Source organism: Lemur catta, chromosome 2 (assembly GCF_020740605.2).
Source record: "Lemur catta isolate mLemCat1 chromosome 2, mLemCat1.pri, whole genome shotgun sequence".
Classification (NCBI taxonomy): Eukaryota; Metazoa; Chordata; class Mammalia; order Primates; family Lemuridae; genus Lemur; species Lemur catta.
Window position 1 is genome coordinate 131321099 of NC_059129.1, and position 17494 is coordinate 131338592.

Genomic DNA, 17494 nt, shown 5'->3' on the forward strand with positions numbered 1-17494 from the left:
TTAGGAGGGCATAACTTTGGTAAGTCCTGGCATCACTCACATTCGTACCCTTGTAGTCATCTTGGTTATATGCTTTGCTTGGCCAGAACCCCACAGAATCGCCTCTGTAGCCCTGGGTTGGGAGGTGATGTGTCGCAGAGTGAGATTTTTCAGTGATTTGTCAGCTTTACCAGAATCAAATGCTTCCCTAAGAAAATGGGGATGTTAGATGGTCAAAATCCATGGAATTTCACTGTAGGAAATGAGATTTTAAATTTTGTTTCTGGAGCTTATTCTTCAGTGCAATCAATCTACTTATCAAGGAGTAAACCAAGATTGGGGAACTTTTATTCTATTAAAGGTCACTAGAGGAAAGATAAAATCAAAGCTCATATAGGCAAAAGTCAGTATAATGTGTTAAGAATGAGACATACGAAGAAGTCTGTTAATCTTCTTTTAAGATTTACCTGAAGCATGAAACATGAAATAAATAATAAAACCATACCTCAGTTCTATACATAATTCATTACAAATGTTTCTCCAGTTTATATGTTTGAAAGGACTTACCAGACTCCACAGAGCACACTCTGATAAGGCTTTTATTTAAAGGCAAAGGATATGATACAGCAGGAGAAAGAGATTGCAGGCAGGTATTCTGAAACATCCCATATGCAGGCTCCCCGTGGGCACTTATTTGCACACAAGGAGAGTCAGCAACTCTCCAGCCCCAAGCACCACAATCTGGCTTCAGAAGAGCTGAAAGAGAAACACTCAGAGGGGTCCTTAAGCCAGTCTTGCCAAATGGAGCCAGTTGCCAACCATGAGTAAAACTTCTTTACTAGGGATTACCAGGTGAATTTTGAGCCTTGAACCACACATCATAAATCCCGCTGTCCTTATCTTGACCAACAGTCAAAATCCAGATATTCAGGGGTCCCAGTCTAGCTGTAAGTCAACTCTATCTCTGTACGCATTAAGGAAGGAAAAGGGAGGAACAGCCCTCCTCCTCTTTTCAGACTAGTTTTATTAATATTAATTTTGTGGTTCTTCAGTTTGTCATTTTATTTCTAGGACATCACTGTCTGATAGAAAGGTAATGTAAGGTGCATGGTAATTTATTTTTATTTTTAATTTTTTAGAGATAGGGTCTCATTCTGTCATCCAGGATAGAGTGCAGTTGTGCCATCATAGCTCACTGTAACCTTGAATTCCTGGGTCCAACAGATCCTCCTACCTCAGCATCCTGAGTAGCTAGGACTAGAGCTGTTGCCACCACACCCAGCTAATTTTTAAATTTTTTTGTAGAGATGGGGTCTTGCTATGTTGCCCAGGCTGTTCTTGAATTGCTGGCCTCAAGTGATCCTCCTACCTCAGCCTCCCAAAATGCTGGTATTACAGGTGTTAGCCACCATGCTTGGCCTGCATGTCTAATTTTAAGTTTACTGGTAACCATATTAAAAACAGTAGAAAGAAACAGGTAAAATTAATTTTAATAGTAAATTTTATTTAACCCCTAATATGCAAAATATTATCATTTCATCATGGAATCAACATATAAAATTGAGATATTTCATATTCCTTTTTTGTACTAAGTCTTTGAAATCTAGTGTGTATTTTATACTCAAAGCACATCTTAACTTGGACTAGCCACGTTTCAAGTGCCCAGCAGCCACTGTGACTGGTGGCTACCATATTGGATAGTGGCTCTAGACTGAGAACATAACTGTAGTACAACAACAGTATCAGTTAGAAAATGTGTTCTACATTCTAACTGGAAAAACTAAAAATTTAGAAAGCAATTGTTTTTGTCAGTGATCTTCATTCATTTTTGTATTGAACCTTTATTCATTGAGCAGACATTTTTCGAGCACCTCCTGTGTACCAGAAGTTAAATGCTGGAAATATATTGCCCCTGTAGAACTCAAAGTCAGGTGAATGAAAATGACCTATAAACTGATAACTATAATACATTTTGATAAGTGAATGATGTAGAAACAAAGAAGTAACTGGTTTTGGGTCATGGGTGTAGAAATATTTCACAAATTCAGGTCTTATAAAGCTTGGTTTTAAAGGATGAGAGGGGTGTTACAAGGTAGCAAAGAACAGGGCAAGGTTATCTTAGAAGATACAAAGGCACAAAGACATAAAACTGGGGTGTTGTTGGAAAATTGCTAATAGTTTAATATGACCACAGTTTAAAATTGCTTTGGGCAAGTAGCAGGCAATGAAAACAGAACCATGTACAGAGAAAATATTATACATCAAAGTATGTTAAGAAATTTGAACTTATTATGGAGACCTAGTACATGAGTTTATAGTGAGAAAGAAAGTTTACATCTAGATAATATTACTGTAATGGTTGTATATCACATGGACTAGAGGCAGAAGAGGGTGGCCATTTAAGAAGCTTCTGCATTAATAAATGATAAATAATGAAGATTTCACAGAAGAAATAGGAAGAAATGGACATGCATGAATGAAATTTCAGAATTGGAATCAATAGGACTTAGGCCACTTCATTGTGGCTGAGTGGTTTGGCGGGTGTGGAGGCAGGACATAGTAAAAGACAAGAAGAAATCAGACGTGTCATGGAGGTTTATGTCATTTATTAAGTCAGGTTTATAATTACCCAGACCTTTTCAATGACTAGTAGAAGCAATTCACAGACAGTTAAAAGAATACATAATTTTGCTCCTCTGGTGGCAAAGCACTTAAGAAGTAAAATGACACCTAGTGGTGAAATTCTCTAAATGTTCTTTAATTTTTGGGTTGGTTGTTAGAGTATATATTTGTTTTATTTTATTTTAATTTCACATTTTAATAGTTCTTTCTTGTTTTATTTCAGCATAATACAGGGGTACAAATGTTCAGGTTACATATTTTGCCTTTGCCCCACCCAAGTCAGAGCTTCAAGCCTGTCTGTCCCCCAGACAGTGCGCATTAGGTGTGAATACCCATTCCCTCCTCCCTCCTCCCACCTGCCCAACACCCAATGAATGTTACTACTTTATGTGCACATAAGTGTTGATCAGTTAATACCAATTTGATGGTGAGTACATGTGGTGCTTGCCATCCGATAAAGGGCTGATAATTAGAATCTATATAGAACTCAGGAAAATCAGCAAGAAAAAATCAAACAACCCCATTAAAAAGTGGGCAAAGGACATGAACAGAAACTTTTCAAGAGAAGACAGACTAATGGTCAACAAACACATTAAAAAATGCTCAACATCTCCAGTCATCAGGGAAATGCAAATGAAAACCACAATGAGATATCATTTAACTCCAGTGAGAATGGCTTTTATCAAAAAGTCCCAAAATAACAAATACTGGCATGGATGCCAAAAGATAGGAATACTCATACACTACTGGTGGGACGGCAAACTAGTACAACCTCTGTGGAAAGTAGTATAGAGATACCTCAAAGAGCTACAAGTAGAACTACCATTTGATCCAGCAATCCCATTACTGGGCATCTGCCAAAGGAAAAAAAGACATTCTATAAAACAGGCATCTGCACCATAATGTTTATAGCAGCACAATTCACAATTACAAAGATGTGGAAACAACCCAAGTGCCCATCAATATGTGAGTGGATTAATAAAATGTGGTATACAAATACCATGGAATTCTACTCAGCCACAAAAAACAATGGTGATCTAGCACCTCTTGTATTATCCTGGGTAGAGCTGGAGCCCATTCTACTAGAATGGAAAAACAAGCACTACATGTACTCACCATCAAATTGGTAAATGTTGTTTAATTTATATGTGCTTTATAAAATCATAGCTAGTGCCTTATTACTTGATTTGATTTAGAAAATGGTTAGTCTAGGATTATAGTTGAATAAATTAACCTTTCTGAACTAGAAGCAGTAATCAATGATATTATTTAAAACACCTGAGTTGGAAAAATATGTGAATATGCAGATCACAAGGACTTACTGGTTTCTAAACAAAATTAATAAAGAATGATCACTGTAAAAACTAACATTTTTGATTTACGGAGATAATGAAACTATTAGCATCCTTTCAGGGGGTAAGAAAAAAGTTAGCTTAAGGAATAAAAACTAGACTGGCTTTAGTTTTAATTCTATTAATAGAGCACAATAGAGCAATATCAAAAGACTATTGAGCAAGAAGAAAGTTAAGATTTTTCACCTAGCCAAGTTTTATATCAAATATACAAACCCAGACTTGCAAGGGTTTAGTAAATATACCGTCAGTGTCCTTTTCAAAAAATTATTCCAGCTGTTGAAAAATCGGTGGTGAATACTGAAATAAAAGTGTTATGTTTGCATGATTGTTTTACTTCATAAAACAAAATAATTTAAAAAATAAATGTAAAGTTTGAGTCTGTAATCCCAAATTATATCAGTCTGTCACTTCTACTAGAGCTTGGCATGGTAGAAGGAGGATAAAGACCTGCTGGCCTTCTTTAAAGTAAATATTTAAATTCTTTACTGAAAGGTCATACATCTCTGAGCAGATTGGAATAGAGGTTGAAATTGTTCATTTGTTCCTTGTACAGCACAAGGGACTACTTTCAGATTTAAGCCTCCCTTTTTCCATACTGTTTTTCTTTTCCTCCTCAATTCTCTCTCCCACCACAGCAATCCACTCCTTTTCCTCCAGCAGTCCTTTCCAGTCACCTCGTCAGTTCTATCCTAACCACTTCTTGGTTCTTATAAATTGGGCTGCCAGAGATTCAAGATTCCATACACTGTCATTTCTTCATAAGGAGGGGAGAGGGATGATGCCCTAGGACCTTGAATTAAGACAGAATTAGATGCTCCATTACCAGTTTACAGATGTGTATTTATAAAAATTTAATATGCTATCAGTGACATTTCATATCAGTGGGGATAGAATGATTGTTCAATAAATAGTGCTGGCAGGTATATACATATGTCAAAACTCATCAAATCGTACACTTCAAATATTACGCTTTGTTGTCTGGCAGTTATTACTCAATAAAGCTATAAAAATAGCACTCATGATTGATAACTTATTATTAGGAGAAAAATGCCTTCCCTATACCAAAATATACATCAGAGAATAATTAAATATATAATAAATGAAACTGTAAAACAATTCTGAGAAACAACAAAAATTTATGTGATTTTGGTATGAGAAAGAACTTTCTAAGCACACACATATCATTTTATGTAATTGGGATTATTATCATACTAGTTCCTTCTCCCTTAACCTTCCCCCACATTAGCAGCCCAATACCCCTTCCTACCCTACCAGATACGTCAAAAATCTTACAGATGTTCTTCTAAAATATATATATTTCTAAAATCATATGTATTAACACATACATACATAAATAAGCATGAGGGGTTTATTTTCTGGTCATGATTTTACAAAAATTAGGATTATATTAGTCTTTTTTTGCATCTTGTTTTCTTAGTCCACTGTACTTTAGGAAAATTCCATCAGTTTTCTGGTATAGCTCTGATTCCTTCATCTTAACGGCCGTGTAATTAATAGCCAGTTGTTTGAATTGCAGTTTATTGAGCTATTCCAAAGTAATGGACATTCACTTTGTTTTCAGTTCTTAATCACTACAAATTATACTGCAATTACCATTCTTGTACATATTCCATAGGAATGGGTCCTTTTGTTTCTATGGAATAAATGCTTAGGAGTGTAATTTGCTACTCCTAAAAATTGAAGAGTTTTGTTTTATTTTACTTGTAACAAATGATCTCGACCTGTTTTTCCAAAAAAAGGCTATATCCTTCAGATTTCTATCAGCCACGTATGAGTATCCCTTTTCTAAGGTCCTTGCCAGTAATAGGTGTTATAGCTCATTTTACTTTTTACCATTTTACTTTTTTTTCTTAACTTCTATTTGCAAAGATCAAAGTCAGCCAGAGATGAGCACCTAGGGTCTTCTCCTTTCTTTCCTGAGTCTTTCTTAGGCATTCACGTAGCCTTGTACACATGTGCAGCTCTGTACATCCTCTGGAATAAATCTAGTTTTCCAAGATTAAATTCCTGCTCAAGCTCTATTTGCCTCAACTGAAACTGCAGCACTATTAGACTACTATACTGTTGCCAGCAGATTGTAATTATTTCTGGAATGCCTTGGGGGTAGGGATTTTTGTCTCCCTTATTTGAGATCTGTGTCAAATGAAATGGCAACAATACTTCAGGAATAGTTTTCCAGGGAGCTGCAAGTTAGGATAAAATATTTGATTGTGCTCCTGAAAAAGTAATTTTAACAGAGCTCTAAAAAAACTTCAGTCCTCTCTGTTGACCGTTGCTACTGCATTTTCATGGCTACCTTGACACTGGGCTGCAGAGTGAGAGAATATGTCACAGTCCCCAGTTCTTTTTCCCCTTCCCCCATTTTACTGAAGTTCAGTAGGTTCTATGGGGTAGATGATCTTCATCTTGTTTTGTGGCTTTGGTTAATGTCAGAGTTCTGTAATGGTTAACTTTAATTGCTAGACTAGTATTTTCATAAGTTTACTGAGGTCTTCACTCTATTGTTTGGGAAGTCGATCTCCTTTGATAGTTTCCTTAGCTATTTACAGGCATTTAGTCCACCATTAGAACTTTAAGGTCATTTTGTCCAAGTTCAAGAAAAGCTGTTGGGATTCTAACTACATTAAATTTATGAATTAACTTTTGGAAGAATTGGTGTTTTAGGATTTCATGTTTCCTTAACTGAGAACATCGTAAGACTGATAGACTTGATTATTTAAATGTGCACTTCTGTGTAGTTTTTAAAAATTGGTAAGAAGTCAAGAAAAAGTGACAGTAGGGAAAGTATTTGTAACATACATGATGATACAATGTTAATGAGCTTTGAATATAAAATTCAGTTTTGAGCACAAAGAAGATAAATAACATAGAAGCATTGGCAAGGGGCAACAAATCATTTTTAAAAGAAGAAAAATACATAACCAGTTAAGGATCAAAACAATACAAATTAAAATGTCACCATTTCCATTTAGCAAATCAGCAAAAAAAAAAAATCATTGTTGGGAAGGGGTCTGACAAAATACTCTCTTGCACTGCTAATAAAAATATAAATTGGCACAACCTTTCTGGAATGCAGTTTTATCCTGATATACTTTTTATAGGAATTTCTCCTAAGGAAATAGCTATTAATTTATTCACTCATTAAATTCAGTGCCCACTATATGCCAAACAATGTTTGTCGCCAGGGATATAACAACAGAAAACATGCACACTAAAAAATTTGCTTTCTTGGGATTTACATTCCTTTCAGTTAAGCAAACAACAAACAAAGAAGTAAAATATAAAGTATACTAGAATATGATAAGTGCAATGGAGAAAAAATAAAGCTGTGATAGAGGATAAGAAGTATTGGGATGGGGGCGTCTTCAGTGATTTGTCAGGAGAAATCTAATGTTTAGAGTGATTAATCTCTAAAAGATGGAAAATGGGTGTTTTATTTTCTTTGTATTTTTTGAGTTTTCTATAGTTTCTACAATGAATATGTAGAAATAGATAACTGAAATCAACAGACATTTTTGAAATAATTAAAATTTTTTGATAAAATGAGTCTTTGACACATTTTATAGAGGTTGGTGTATTTTAGGAGTCTCTTGAACATTACAATGGATGAATTTTAATTTAGGAGAATAAATGTAAATGAACTTATTAACATAAGGTTTAATTTTACAGCCTGTCACACTTGGGTGAAAATGTGACATAAATTTATTTTTCTCAAATCTTGCTGTTTTAAAACTTGAACTCACTTAGCAAATTGAAATTCTATTTTGCTTATCTGTAAATAAGAGCATTGGAAAGACTATTAGTTTCTCCTACTGGGATTTTATCACATAAATGTTACTAAGTTATTCATTATATTTGCTTTTCGGCACTGAATTTCAAAAAGAAACTTTGGTTGATCATTTAAGAAATCTTATTTTGTATTAAATACTTCTTTAAAGTCACTTTAAAATGTTTCATGGTGGATTTCATTATATTCACTTTCATTTATAAATTATGTAAGAATTTAGAGTAACTTAGAATTTTAGAATTTAATGCAGGAAAATATATTTTAGGAAAGCAGTTAAAGGATGGGAAGAAGCCAGAACCATGCAAACCTATCCTCAAGGTGGAATTCAAAACGACTAGATCTGGGTAAGATTTTACTTCATTATATATAATTAATTGAATAGCATGGAAGGCTATTTTATTGTTGATTTTCAATGCCTACTTTGGAATGATCTAGCCCAGTCTTAAATTTTATGCTTTCTTTATCTAACCAAAGAAGAAAAGTTGGTAAATTCAGAATAAAATATTTCTTTGTGTTCTTTCTATCTTTAGTAGTTTTACTATATGTCTTGGAAAGTTAGAATTATCTTTCCTGTCAAACTTATATATTCTTTACGTTAGTCTTCAGTAACAATAGTGTATATTCACTAGTGATAATTGTACAATAAGCAATTAAGAAAAAAAGATTTAAAATTTAACCTATTTATACTATATGTGTTACTTATGAAGTTATATATATATTCTTCAGAGATCAAATCTCATTATAAGAATATTTGGCTATAATAAAAATATGTTTAATATTAAAGGAGATTTTCCAGTTATATTTGAAGACATTGTCACTATATGAATTAGGTATGAGAATTAGATGGTTTTTACAATTTATATATTTTATATATTTTTTATGTATCAAATGTTACATTTAAAAATATAATACAGGAAAAACCTTAACATTTTTCTTTGAAATTTCCACATCTTGTTAAGCTCCAAAGGAGTCTTTTATTTATGTTCTAGTTCCCCAGAAGAAAAGTATGTGAAGTTATTTACTTTATCTGTGTAAGAGACTGAATTTATAATGCACTGGTTCTCAAATGTGGTCCCTATATTTATGAGAAATACAAATTCTCAGATTCTACATATGACCCATTAAATAATAAACTTTGACATTGGGGCCTAGGAATCTGTGTTTTAACTAGACTTGCAGGAGATTCTGACGTACTCTTAAGGTTTAGAGCTACTGGTGTGTTTCTTATATACCAGTTTATAACCACTGTTTATTAGAACTGGCCCACATTCCTTTTTAATCTCTTCTTCTAGTCTACTTTAACTTGGCTCTATTCTCATTTGGGAAAAGACACTAAGCTAGAAAAAAAATTAATAAGATTGCTATTATTTTTTTCTTCATCCTCTATATCTTTTGTTGAGATCCAACAGATATGTTGTGTTCCGACAGTAGATTAAGTGAACTCCAAGGGATATAGCTTCTGTTTAATTGACTATGGCATCCCTCATTGTGTGCCTTTTGACATGGGGAGTTATTTGACTTCTTTGTGGTCCTCAGTTATGACATAGATGTTGGTAGGTCAAAAGGTAGTTGTGATGAATTAATTGAGATGATCATGCATACAAAACATTTTAAACAGTGCCTAGTACATAATAAACTTTATAAATGGTTAAGAAACTATTTTTTATTAGGAAACACCCTGCCACCAATTGATTTTTGTCACATTTTTCCTATGGAAAAGGAATTAAGATAGGAAAAGCATGATAGTAAAAAAAGAAAAAAAGGAAGGACATCAGGAATAAAAACATAAAGTGAATTGTTTAAACATTTAAACTAACAGTGCTAATTGTATTCAGAATTCCTATCTATTCAGTTTAACTAATATCGATTGGAAACAAAGGCAAAAATCCAGGGAAGATTTTTTTACCCTTGTGTTCCACCTGTTCCAGTTTTCATTCCTGCATAATGTCAATATGAGTTTCAGGTTTCTTCAAGATGGCAGCCATACATTTCCTTTCATAGAATTAGAAATAAAAATTTGAAATGTTTTGCTCTTTTGTAGGCATTTATAGGTACATGGACTGCACAATGATGTTTAGGACAATAATAGACCACATATACAGTGATGGTCCTATAAAATTGTAATACTGTATTTATTCTGTACGTTTTCTATGTCTAGATGTGTTTAGATACACAAACACGTGGCATTGTTTTATAGTTGCCTACAGTGTTCAGTATAGTAATATCTTGTACAGGTGTGTACCCTAGGAGCAATAGGCTATACTATATAGCCTAAGTGTGTAGTAGGCTGTAACATGTTGGTTTGTGTAAGTACTCTCTGTGATGTTCACAACATTGAAATCATCCAACAATGCATTTCTTAATGTACTTCTTTCCGTGTGATCAAAATATTTGAAAGCCCATGATTTAGTGGAAGTGATTGAGGCTGTGGATTGTCAGACTGTGGTCTGCCACTTACTGTTAATTTCAGCAAGTTGCTTAACCTCACAGAACCTTTTTCCTTATCGCAGTAAAATAGAGACAATAGTTTCTACTCCGTGAAATTCTTCATGAAAAGCTAAATGAAATACTATAATGTGTCCGGCACATGATAAGTGTTTGATAAATTCTAGGTCCTTTTCATCCATACTTCTGTACCTTTCTTTTTACTGGTGGACTACTTAAGAAGGTGTAGGTGGGGCCAAATTTTGAACAAGAAGCAACTTCAGATGGGTTTGACCTTGTGAATAGTTACTCAGATGAACTCTTTAGGGTTTTGTGTTACAGAGCATCAGAAGAGTTAGTTTTTCTTCAGAAATGACCACTGTTCAAAAAATCACTAGCTTTGGGGAAAGCATCTCTTCGTTATGGAACCTAAAAGCAAATATTGGATCGTTGAGCAAGATGGCTGCCTAGAGGTGCCTAGTGCTCATTATCCCCATAAGAAAGGACCAAAACAATGAACAAACAGCTTAAATTGACTAGAAGATCCAAAGGAGAGTGCTGGAGTACAAGGGAGTGGTGAAATCCCTGTGGAGCAGAGAAACCCAGAATGACAGCATAAAGGGGCAGTGAAACACTCTGCCTCTGCTGCCTTGTCTCCCCTTTTGGGACCAACTTAGAGTGAAGAGGGACATACCTTTGTGGGGAAAAAGTAAGCAGGAGGCCACCGGCAGCCTCTTTGATGACTGCAGACACCTATAGTCCTCATAACCCCTGAGCCTAGTTTGGGAGCTTTGTGGAATTCCCGTGGCCACATTGCTTCAGAGGAGCCCATGTTGTAGAGCCCTACCACTTTGTGACCTAAGACACCGTCTTGAAACTAGAGGCAGTGTTGGAGTGCCCTCTTCTCTGAAGGCCAGTAACTACTGTGTCTCTCCAGTGCTGAGGCTCCACTGTCATTCATCTGTGCTCACACAGGTGACTGCAGCACCATGACCCCAACTGCTCAGAGCCTGGGACCAGGAATAGTTGTGAATCTGACAGTGGAGCCCATGCAGTGAGCTCACCCCCAAATCAGCCTGAGAACCAGCTTGGCAAATCCACCTACAGCAAAGCCATGCCACCACCACTGCCACCACCAACTGTTGCAGCCTAGGCCATTGAGGCACTCACACATATCACTGACATGGGTTACAGCTGAAGAAACTGCATAGAGATTTACTGCTACATCCATCCAGAACCAAAACCAATGCACCCTACCCAGCTTACACCCTAAAACCCACCTACAAGAATAAGTCTCCCCTTACAAAAGCTACTCCATAAAATTGGAAGAGGCGACCATTCTACTAAATTTTCAGATTTCATTGTAGGGACACAAAAAACATGAAAGCTAGGAAATATGACCCCTGCCCTAATGGACCATCATAATTCTCTAGTAACAGACCCCAAAGAAGAGGAAATTTACAAAATACCTGAACAGGAATTCAAAATAAAGATTTATTTTTTAAAGGGAAACTCAGCAAGATACAGGAGAATACAGATAAACAATTCAGCAAAATCAGAAAAGAAATTATAATCTGAATGAGAAGTTCAGCAAAGAGATATTATAAAAGAACACCAAACAGAAATCTTAGTACTGAAGAACTTAGAAAGTGAAATGAAAAATATAATGGAGAATTTCGACAACAGAAGAAAGAATTTCTGAGCTTGAACATAGGTCTTCTGAAATAACCCAGAGGAAAAAAATGAAGTAAGACTAAAAAAAAATGAAGAATGTTTATAGGACTTATGGGACACCATTAAGTGAACAAATATGTTATTTACAGAGGGAGAAGAGATGGAGGAAGGCACAGAGAGCATATATAGCAAAATAATAGACTTCCCAAGTCTTGGGAGAGATACTGATATCCAGATCCAGAAAATTCAAGGGTCCCCAAATAGATTCAATTTAAAAAAGTCCTCTCCAAGATACATTATAATCAAACTGTCAGAAGTCAAAGTCAAAAAGAGAATTCTGAAAGCAACAAGAAAAAAGTACTGAGTTACATGTAAGGGAATCTACGTTAGACTGTCAGCAGATTTCTCAACAGAAATGCTGTCAGTAGACAATGGATGATGTATTCAAAGTACTAAAAGAAAAAAAGAAATTATCATCCAAGAACACTATACTCAGCTAAACTATCCTTCAGAAAAGAAGGAGAAATAAAGTCCTTTTTAGACAAGCAAAGGCTAAGAGATTCATCACTACTAGACTGGACTTTGAAGAAACGATTAAGAGAGTGCCACAGCTAGAAGCAAAAGGCAGATAATTACTATCATGAAAACTTGTGAAATTATAAAACTCACTAGTAGAGGTAAATTTATAATCAAACATAGAATACTCTAGTAGTGTAATGGTGCTATGTAAATCTTTCAGACCTCTGGAATGAAGGTTAAAACTCAAAATGGCCAAAAATAACCACAGCTACAATTAGTTGTTAAGGAATGTATGATATCTAAAGATACAAATCAAGGCAACAGAAATTTAATTTTGGGAGGATGGTAAATATCTAGAATATTTTTATCCGACTAACTAAATTGTTATCACCTTAAAATAGTCTAACTACAGGATTCTTTATGTTAGCCCATGATAACCACAAAGAAAGAAATTGCAGCAGATACACAAATGAGAAAGTGAAAGGAATCAAAGCTTAACACCACAGCAAACCATCAAAGCCCAAAGCTAAACAAGAAGAGAGGAAGAAAGAAACAAAGGATCTATAAAACAACCAGAAAACAGCTAACAAATGACATGAGTAAGTCCTTACCTATCAATAATTACCTTGAGTATAAGTGGATTATTAATAAATTCCCAAATTAAAAGATGTAGATAACAATATTTAACTATATGTTGCCTGAAATTAGACTCATTTCACCTATAAGAATACACATAGAGTGGAAGTGAAGGGATGGAAAAAGATATTCCATGCAAATAGAAAACAGAAATAAGCAGGAATAGCTATACTTATATCAGGTAAGATAGATTTTAAGTTGAAAACTGTAAAAAGAGAAGAAGGTCATTATATAATAAGGGATTGATTCAGCATGAGGATATAACAATTATAAATAAATATGCACACAACATTGAGGACCCAAATATCTAAAGCAAATATTAGATCTGAAGGGAAAGATACACTGTGATGTAATAATAGTAGGGGAATTCAACACTGTACTTTCAGTAATGGATGGAAGAATGTTCATTTAGACAGAAAATCAACAAAGAACAGATTTAAGCTGCACTCTAGACCAGATAGACCTAATGAACATTCATAGAACATTCTAGCTGACAGGAAGTGAAAGATCAAGACACTGAAAACTATAAAACATTGATGAAAAATATTGAAGAGAACAAATAAATGGAAAGGTATGGTTTTTTCATGGATTGGGAGAATTAATATTGTTAAACTATCTATACTACCCAAAGCAGTCTACAGATATAGTGTAATTCCTGTTAGTGTATCAATGACATTTTTCACAGGAATAGAAAAAATATATATAAAATGTACATGGACCCACAAAAGTCTCCAAATAGCCAAAGCACTTTTTAGGCAAAAACAAAAGAAAAAAAAAGAAAAGAAAACAGCTAGAGACATAATGCTACCTAACTTCAAAATATGCTACCAAGCTAGCCAAAACAGCATAAAAACAGAGACACATACGAATGGAACAGAATAGAGAACCCAGAAATAAATCTATGCATCTACAGCCAACTGATTTTAAACAAAGATGCCAAGAACACACATTAGGGAAAGGACATGCTCTTCAGTAAATGGTGCTGAGAAAATTGGTTATCCACATGCAGGAGAATGAAACTGGACCCCGATCTTTCTCCATATACAAAATTCACCTCAAAATGGATTAGACTTATAATAAGACCTGAAACCATGAACTACTAAAAGAACACATGGAGAATTCTTCTTGACATTGATCTGGGCAAAGATTTTTTGCATAAGGCCTCAAAAGCACAGGTGGCGAAAGCCAAAATAGACAAATGGGATTACATCAAACTAAAAAGCTTCTGCACAGCAAAGGAAACAATCAACAGAGTGAAAAGACAACCTACAGAATGTGAGAAAATATTTATAAACTATACATCTGACAAAGAGTTAATATCCAGAATACATAAAATACTGAACTCAATAACAACAAAACAAATGATCTGGTTAAAAAATGGACAAAAGGTTGTAATAGACATTTCTCAAAGGAAGACATACAGATGCCAAAAAGTATATTAAAAAATGCTCAGCATCACTAATCAGGGAAATACAAATCAAAACTATAATAAAATATCACCTCACTGCAGTTATTATGGCAATTATCAAAAAAGACAAAAGATAAGTATTGGTGAGGATGTGGAGAAAAGGGAACCCTCTTGTACATTGTTGGTGGGAATGTAAATTAGTACAGACATTATGAAAACCAGTATGGATGTTAATCAATTAAAATACAACTACTGTATAATCCAGCAATCCCACTACTGGGCATATATATCTGAAGGAAATGAATTCAGTATGTCAAAGAGATATTTACACTCCCATGTTTATTGCAACACTATTCATGATAACCAAGATACAGGATCAGCCTAAGTGTCCCAACAATGGACAAATGGTTAAAGAAAATGTGTTATATATACATAGTAGAATACTAATCAGCCGTAAAAAATAATGAAATCTTGTCATTTGTAACAATATGGATGAACCTGAAGAACATTATGTTAAGTGAAATAAGCCAGACACTGAAAGACAAATGCCACATGTTCTCACTCAGATGTGGAATCTAACAAAGTTGATCTCATAGAAGTAGTGAATAGAACAGCAGTTGCCAGAGACTGGGGAGAACAGAAGGAGGGGATAATGGGGAGAGGATTGTTAGTGGGTACAAAGTGACAAGTTAGAAAGGAAGAGTGAGTTCTGGGGTTCTACTGCACAGTAGGGTGACTATACTCAACAATAAGGTATTATTTAATATATATCAAAATATCTAGAAGAAAACATTTTGTATGTTCCCACCGCAAAAAAAAAAGATAAATGTTTGAGGTGATGTATATGCTAATTAACCTGATTTGATCATCACACAATGTGTGTATTTATCAAAAAATCAAATTGACCCATGAATATGTACAGTTATTGTGTCATTTAAAGATAGAAAAGAAAAAGTAAAATAAAAGTGAGTATTATTATGGTTAAATATGGCAGTCTAGTCACATTTGGAGAATCACAACTAAGATATTAATTTATTCCTTTTCATCATAACACATATTATGGCAAACACATACTATGGTAAACTTTTGAAAAAAGCCATGTAGCAAATATTTTAGCTTTTGCAAGCCACATGCTCTCTGTTGCAGCTACTCAACTCTGCCTTTGTAACCTCAAAGCAGCTATACTCAATACAGAAATGAATGAATGCAGCTGTGTTCCAGTGAAACTATTTATGGACACTGAAATTTGAATTTCGTATAATTTTCATGTGTCATGAAGTATCATTTATATGATTTTTTCAAGTATTTAAAAATGTAAAAGCAATTCTTAGTTTGCAGGGCATACAAAATTAGGCAACAGGCTGTATTTTTGTTGATTCCAGACAGGTATGTACTTACATGCCCATGATACCTATAAGTTTATCTTTAAGGAAAAGTAGTTAGGTTTTTGTGTTTGTTTGTTTACCCCATGGTGCTGATATTTGTTTTTAATAGGTTTAGAAGGTAAGATGATTTCTGAAATTTTAATTTTATATGCGGACTAAAAGCGGTAGGTGAATTACTCATATAAAAATTTGAAAAAGCCCAGATTATAATAAAAACCCAGGGTACATTTGTGATAGTCTGGTTCTGAAAAATCTAAAAGTCTTGCTACCGCGAGTTTTCTCCACTGCCACCGGGGCCTTGTTTCAAATGAGAGAATCCTAACTCTCTGAAACTTAAAAGCAAACTCCTCTGCGTACATAGTTGTTGTTTCTCCCAGAACACAGGTTTACTCTTACACTCTTGTAGAAGTTTTTCCTTCCTGCCTGTAGAGTGTTCTTTTTTAACTATATCTATTAATACTTATGCTGCACTTACTATGTGCCAGACTCTATTTAAGTGCTTTACACATTAATTTATTTAATCTTACCAGCAACCTTATGAGGTAGGTATTACTATTATCCCCGTTTTAGAGATTAGGAAACTAAATCAGAGAAATTGAGTGATTTGCCAAAGGTCATACAACTACTAAGAGGCAGAGCCCAGGTTTAATTGAGTCTGTACACTTAATCACACTGCACTTCCTTTTTAATGAAACTGGCACAAAGTAAGCACTTTGTAAATGCTTGTTGAGTGGATGAATCATATTAATATTCTAACTTAATCTGTATAGTTAGTCTTTAATGGCCCAGGGAGCAGAAAATTCTTCAGCATAAACTATATTTTAGCAAAACTTTAATACAGAATTTAGTGACAGATATGGAACTGACATTTGAAATTGGCAAATTATTTTCACGGTATTTCAGGGGAAAATGCATTCTTTTTTTAAAGTATATAATTAGTCATAATTATATTAATCATATTAATTATATATTATATGAATCTCATTTTTAACCACTGATTATTTTATTCTCTGAGGAGTTTAGGGGGATATCTAGGTTATAAAAAATCATAAGTATGACATTAAATAAAATTCTGGGGACAGAAGCGTATTTTCTGTAATTCCACCATTCTAAACATTTTTTCTATTTGTTCACTTTCCCTGAGTTTTCAGATATATATCAATTTTTACTTATTATATTCTTAGAGCATATCAGTTTGCCATTTTAATAATTTAAGAGTTGTGTACTTTACTCAGACACTCATCCTTCCCTTTAGTTGAACATTAAGCTTTTTTGATATTACAGATAATCAGGTTTTTTGTATTATAGATAAAAATATAGGAGTGAACATATTTTCTTTTTTGATGTTCTAGATAGTACAGTAGTGAAAATCTTCTATTAAATTATTGCTTTAAGGTCAATTTCCAGTGGTGAAATTTTGAGGGAAAAAGGTTTCTATGTCTCTTGACAAATTGCCCTATTGCTTTTCAAAAGTGTCTTTATATACTTTAAAGAACTGAGTATAAAATATAACAATTTCACCAATAATCTCAGCAATATAGGATTATTTTTTGTTTTATTTTGTCAATTTAGTACCTTAAAAATCAGCATTTATGCTTTAGAATTACCTTAAATACTGTAACTAACTACAATGTGAACCTCTAAATGACTGCTCTTACTGGAAGGGCAATCTGCTGTGATAATA

At 34.2% G+C, this 17494-nt stretch overlaps 1 protein-coding gene across 5 annotated transcripts in view; it reads left to right on the top strand.

Annotated features, from left to right (window-relative positions):
• Nucleotides 1–17494, top strand: part of STXBP5 (syntaxin binding protein 5) — a 147974-nt gene that overhangs the window by 56341 nt on the left and 74139 nt on the right. For all 5 annotated transcript variants that reach the window (XM_045544545.1, XM_045544542.1, XM_045544543.1 and 2 more), the window contains one exon: nucleotides 8030–8108. In XM_045544545.1, coding sequence (XP_045400501.1) covers nucleotides 8030–8108 — 79 coding nt within the window. The remainder of the gene's footprint in view (nucleotides 1–8029; nucleotides 8109–17494) is intronic.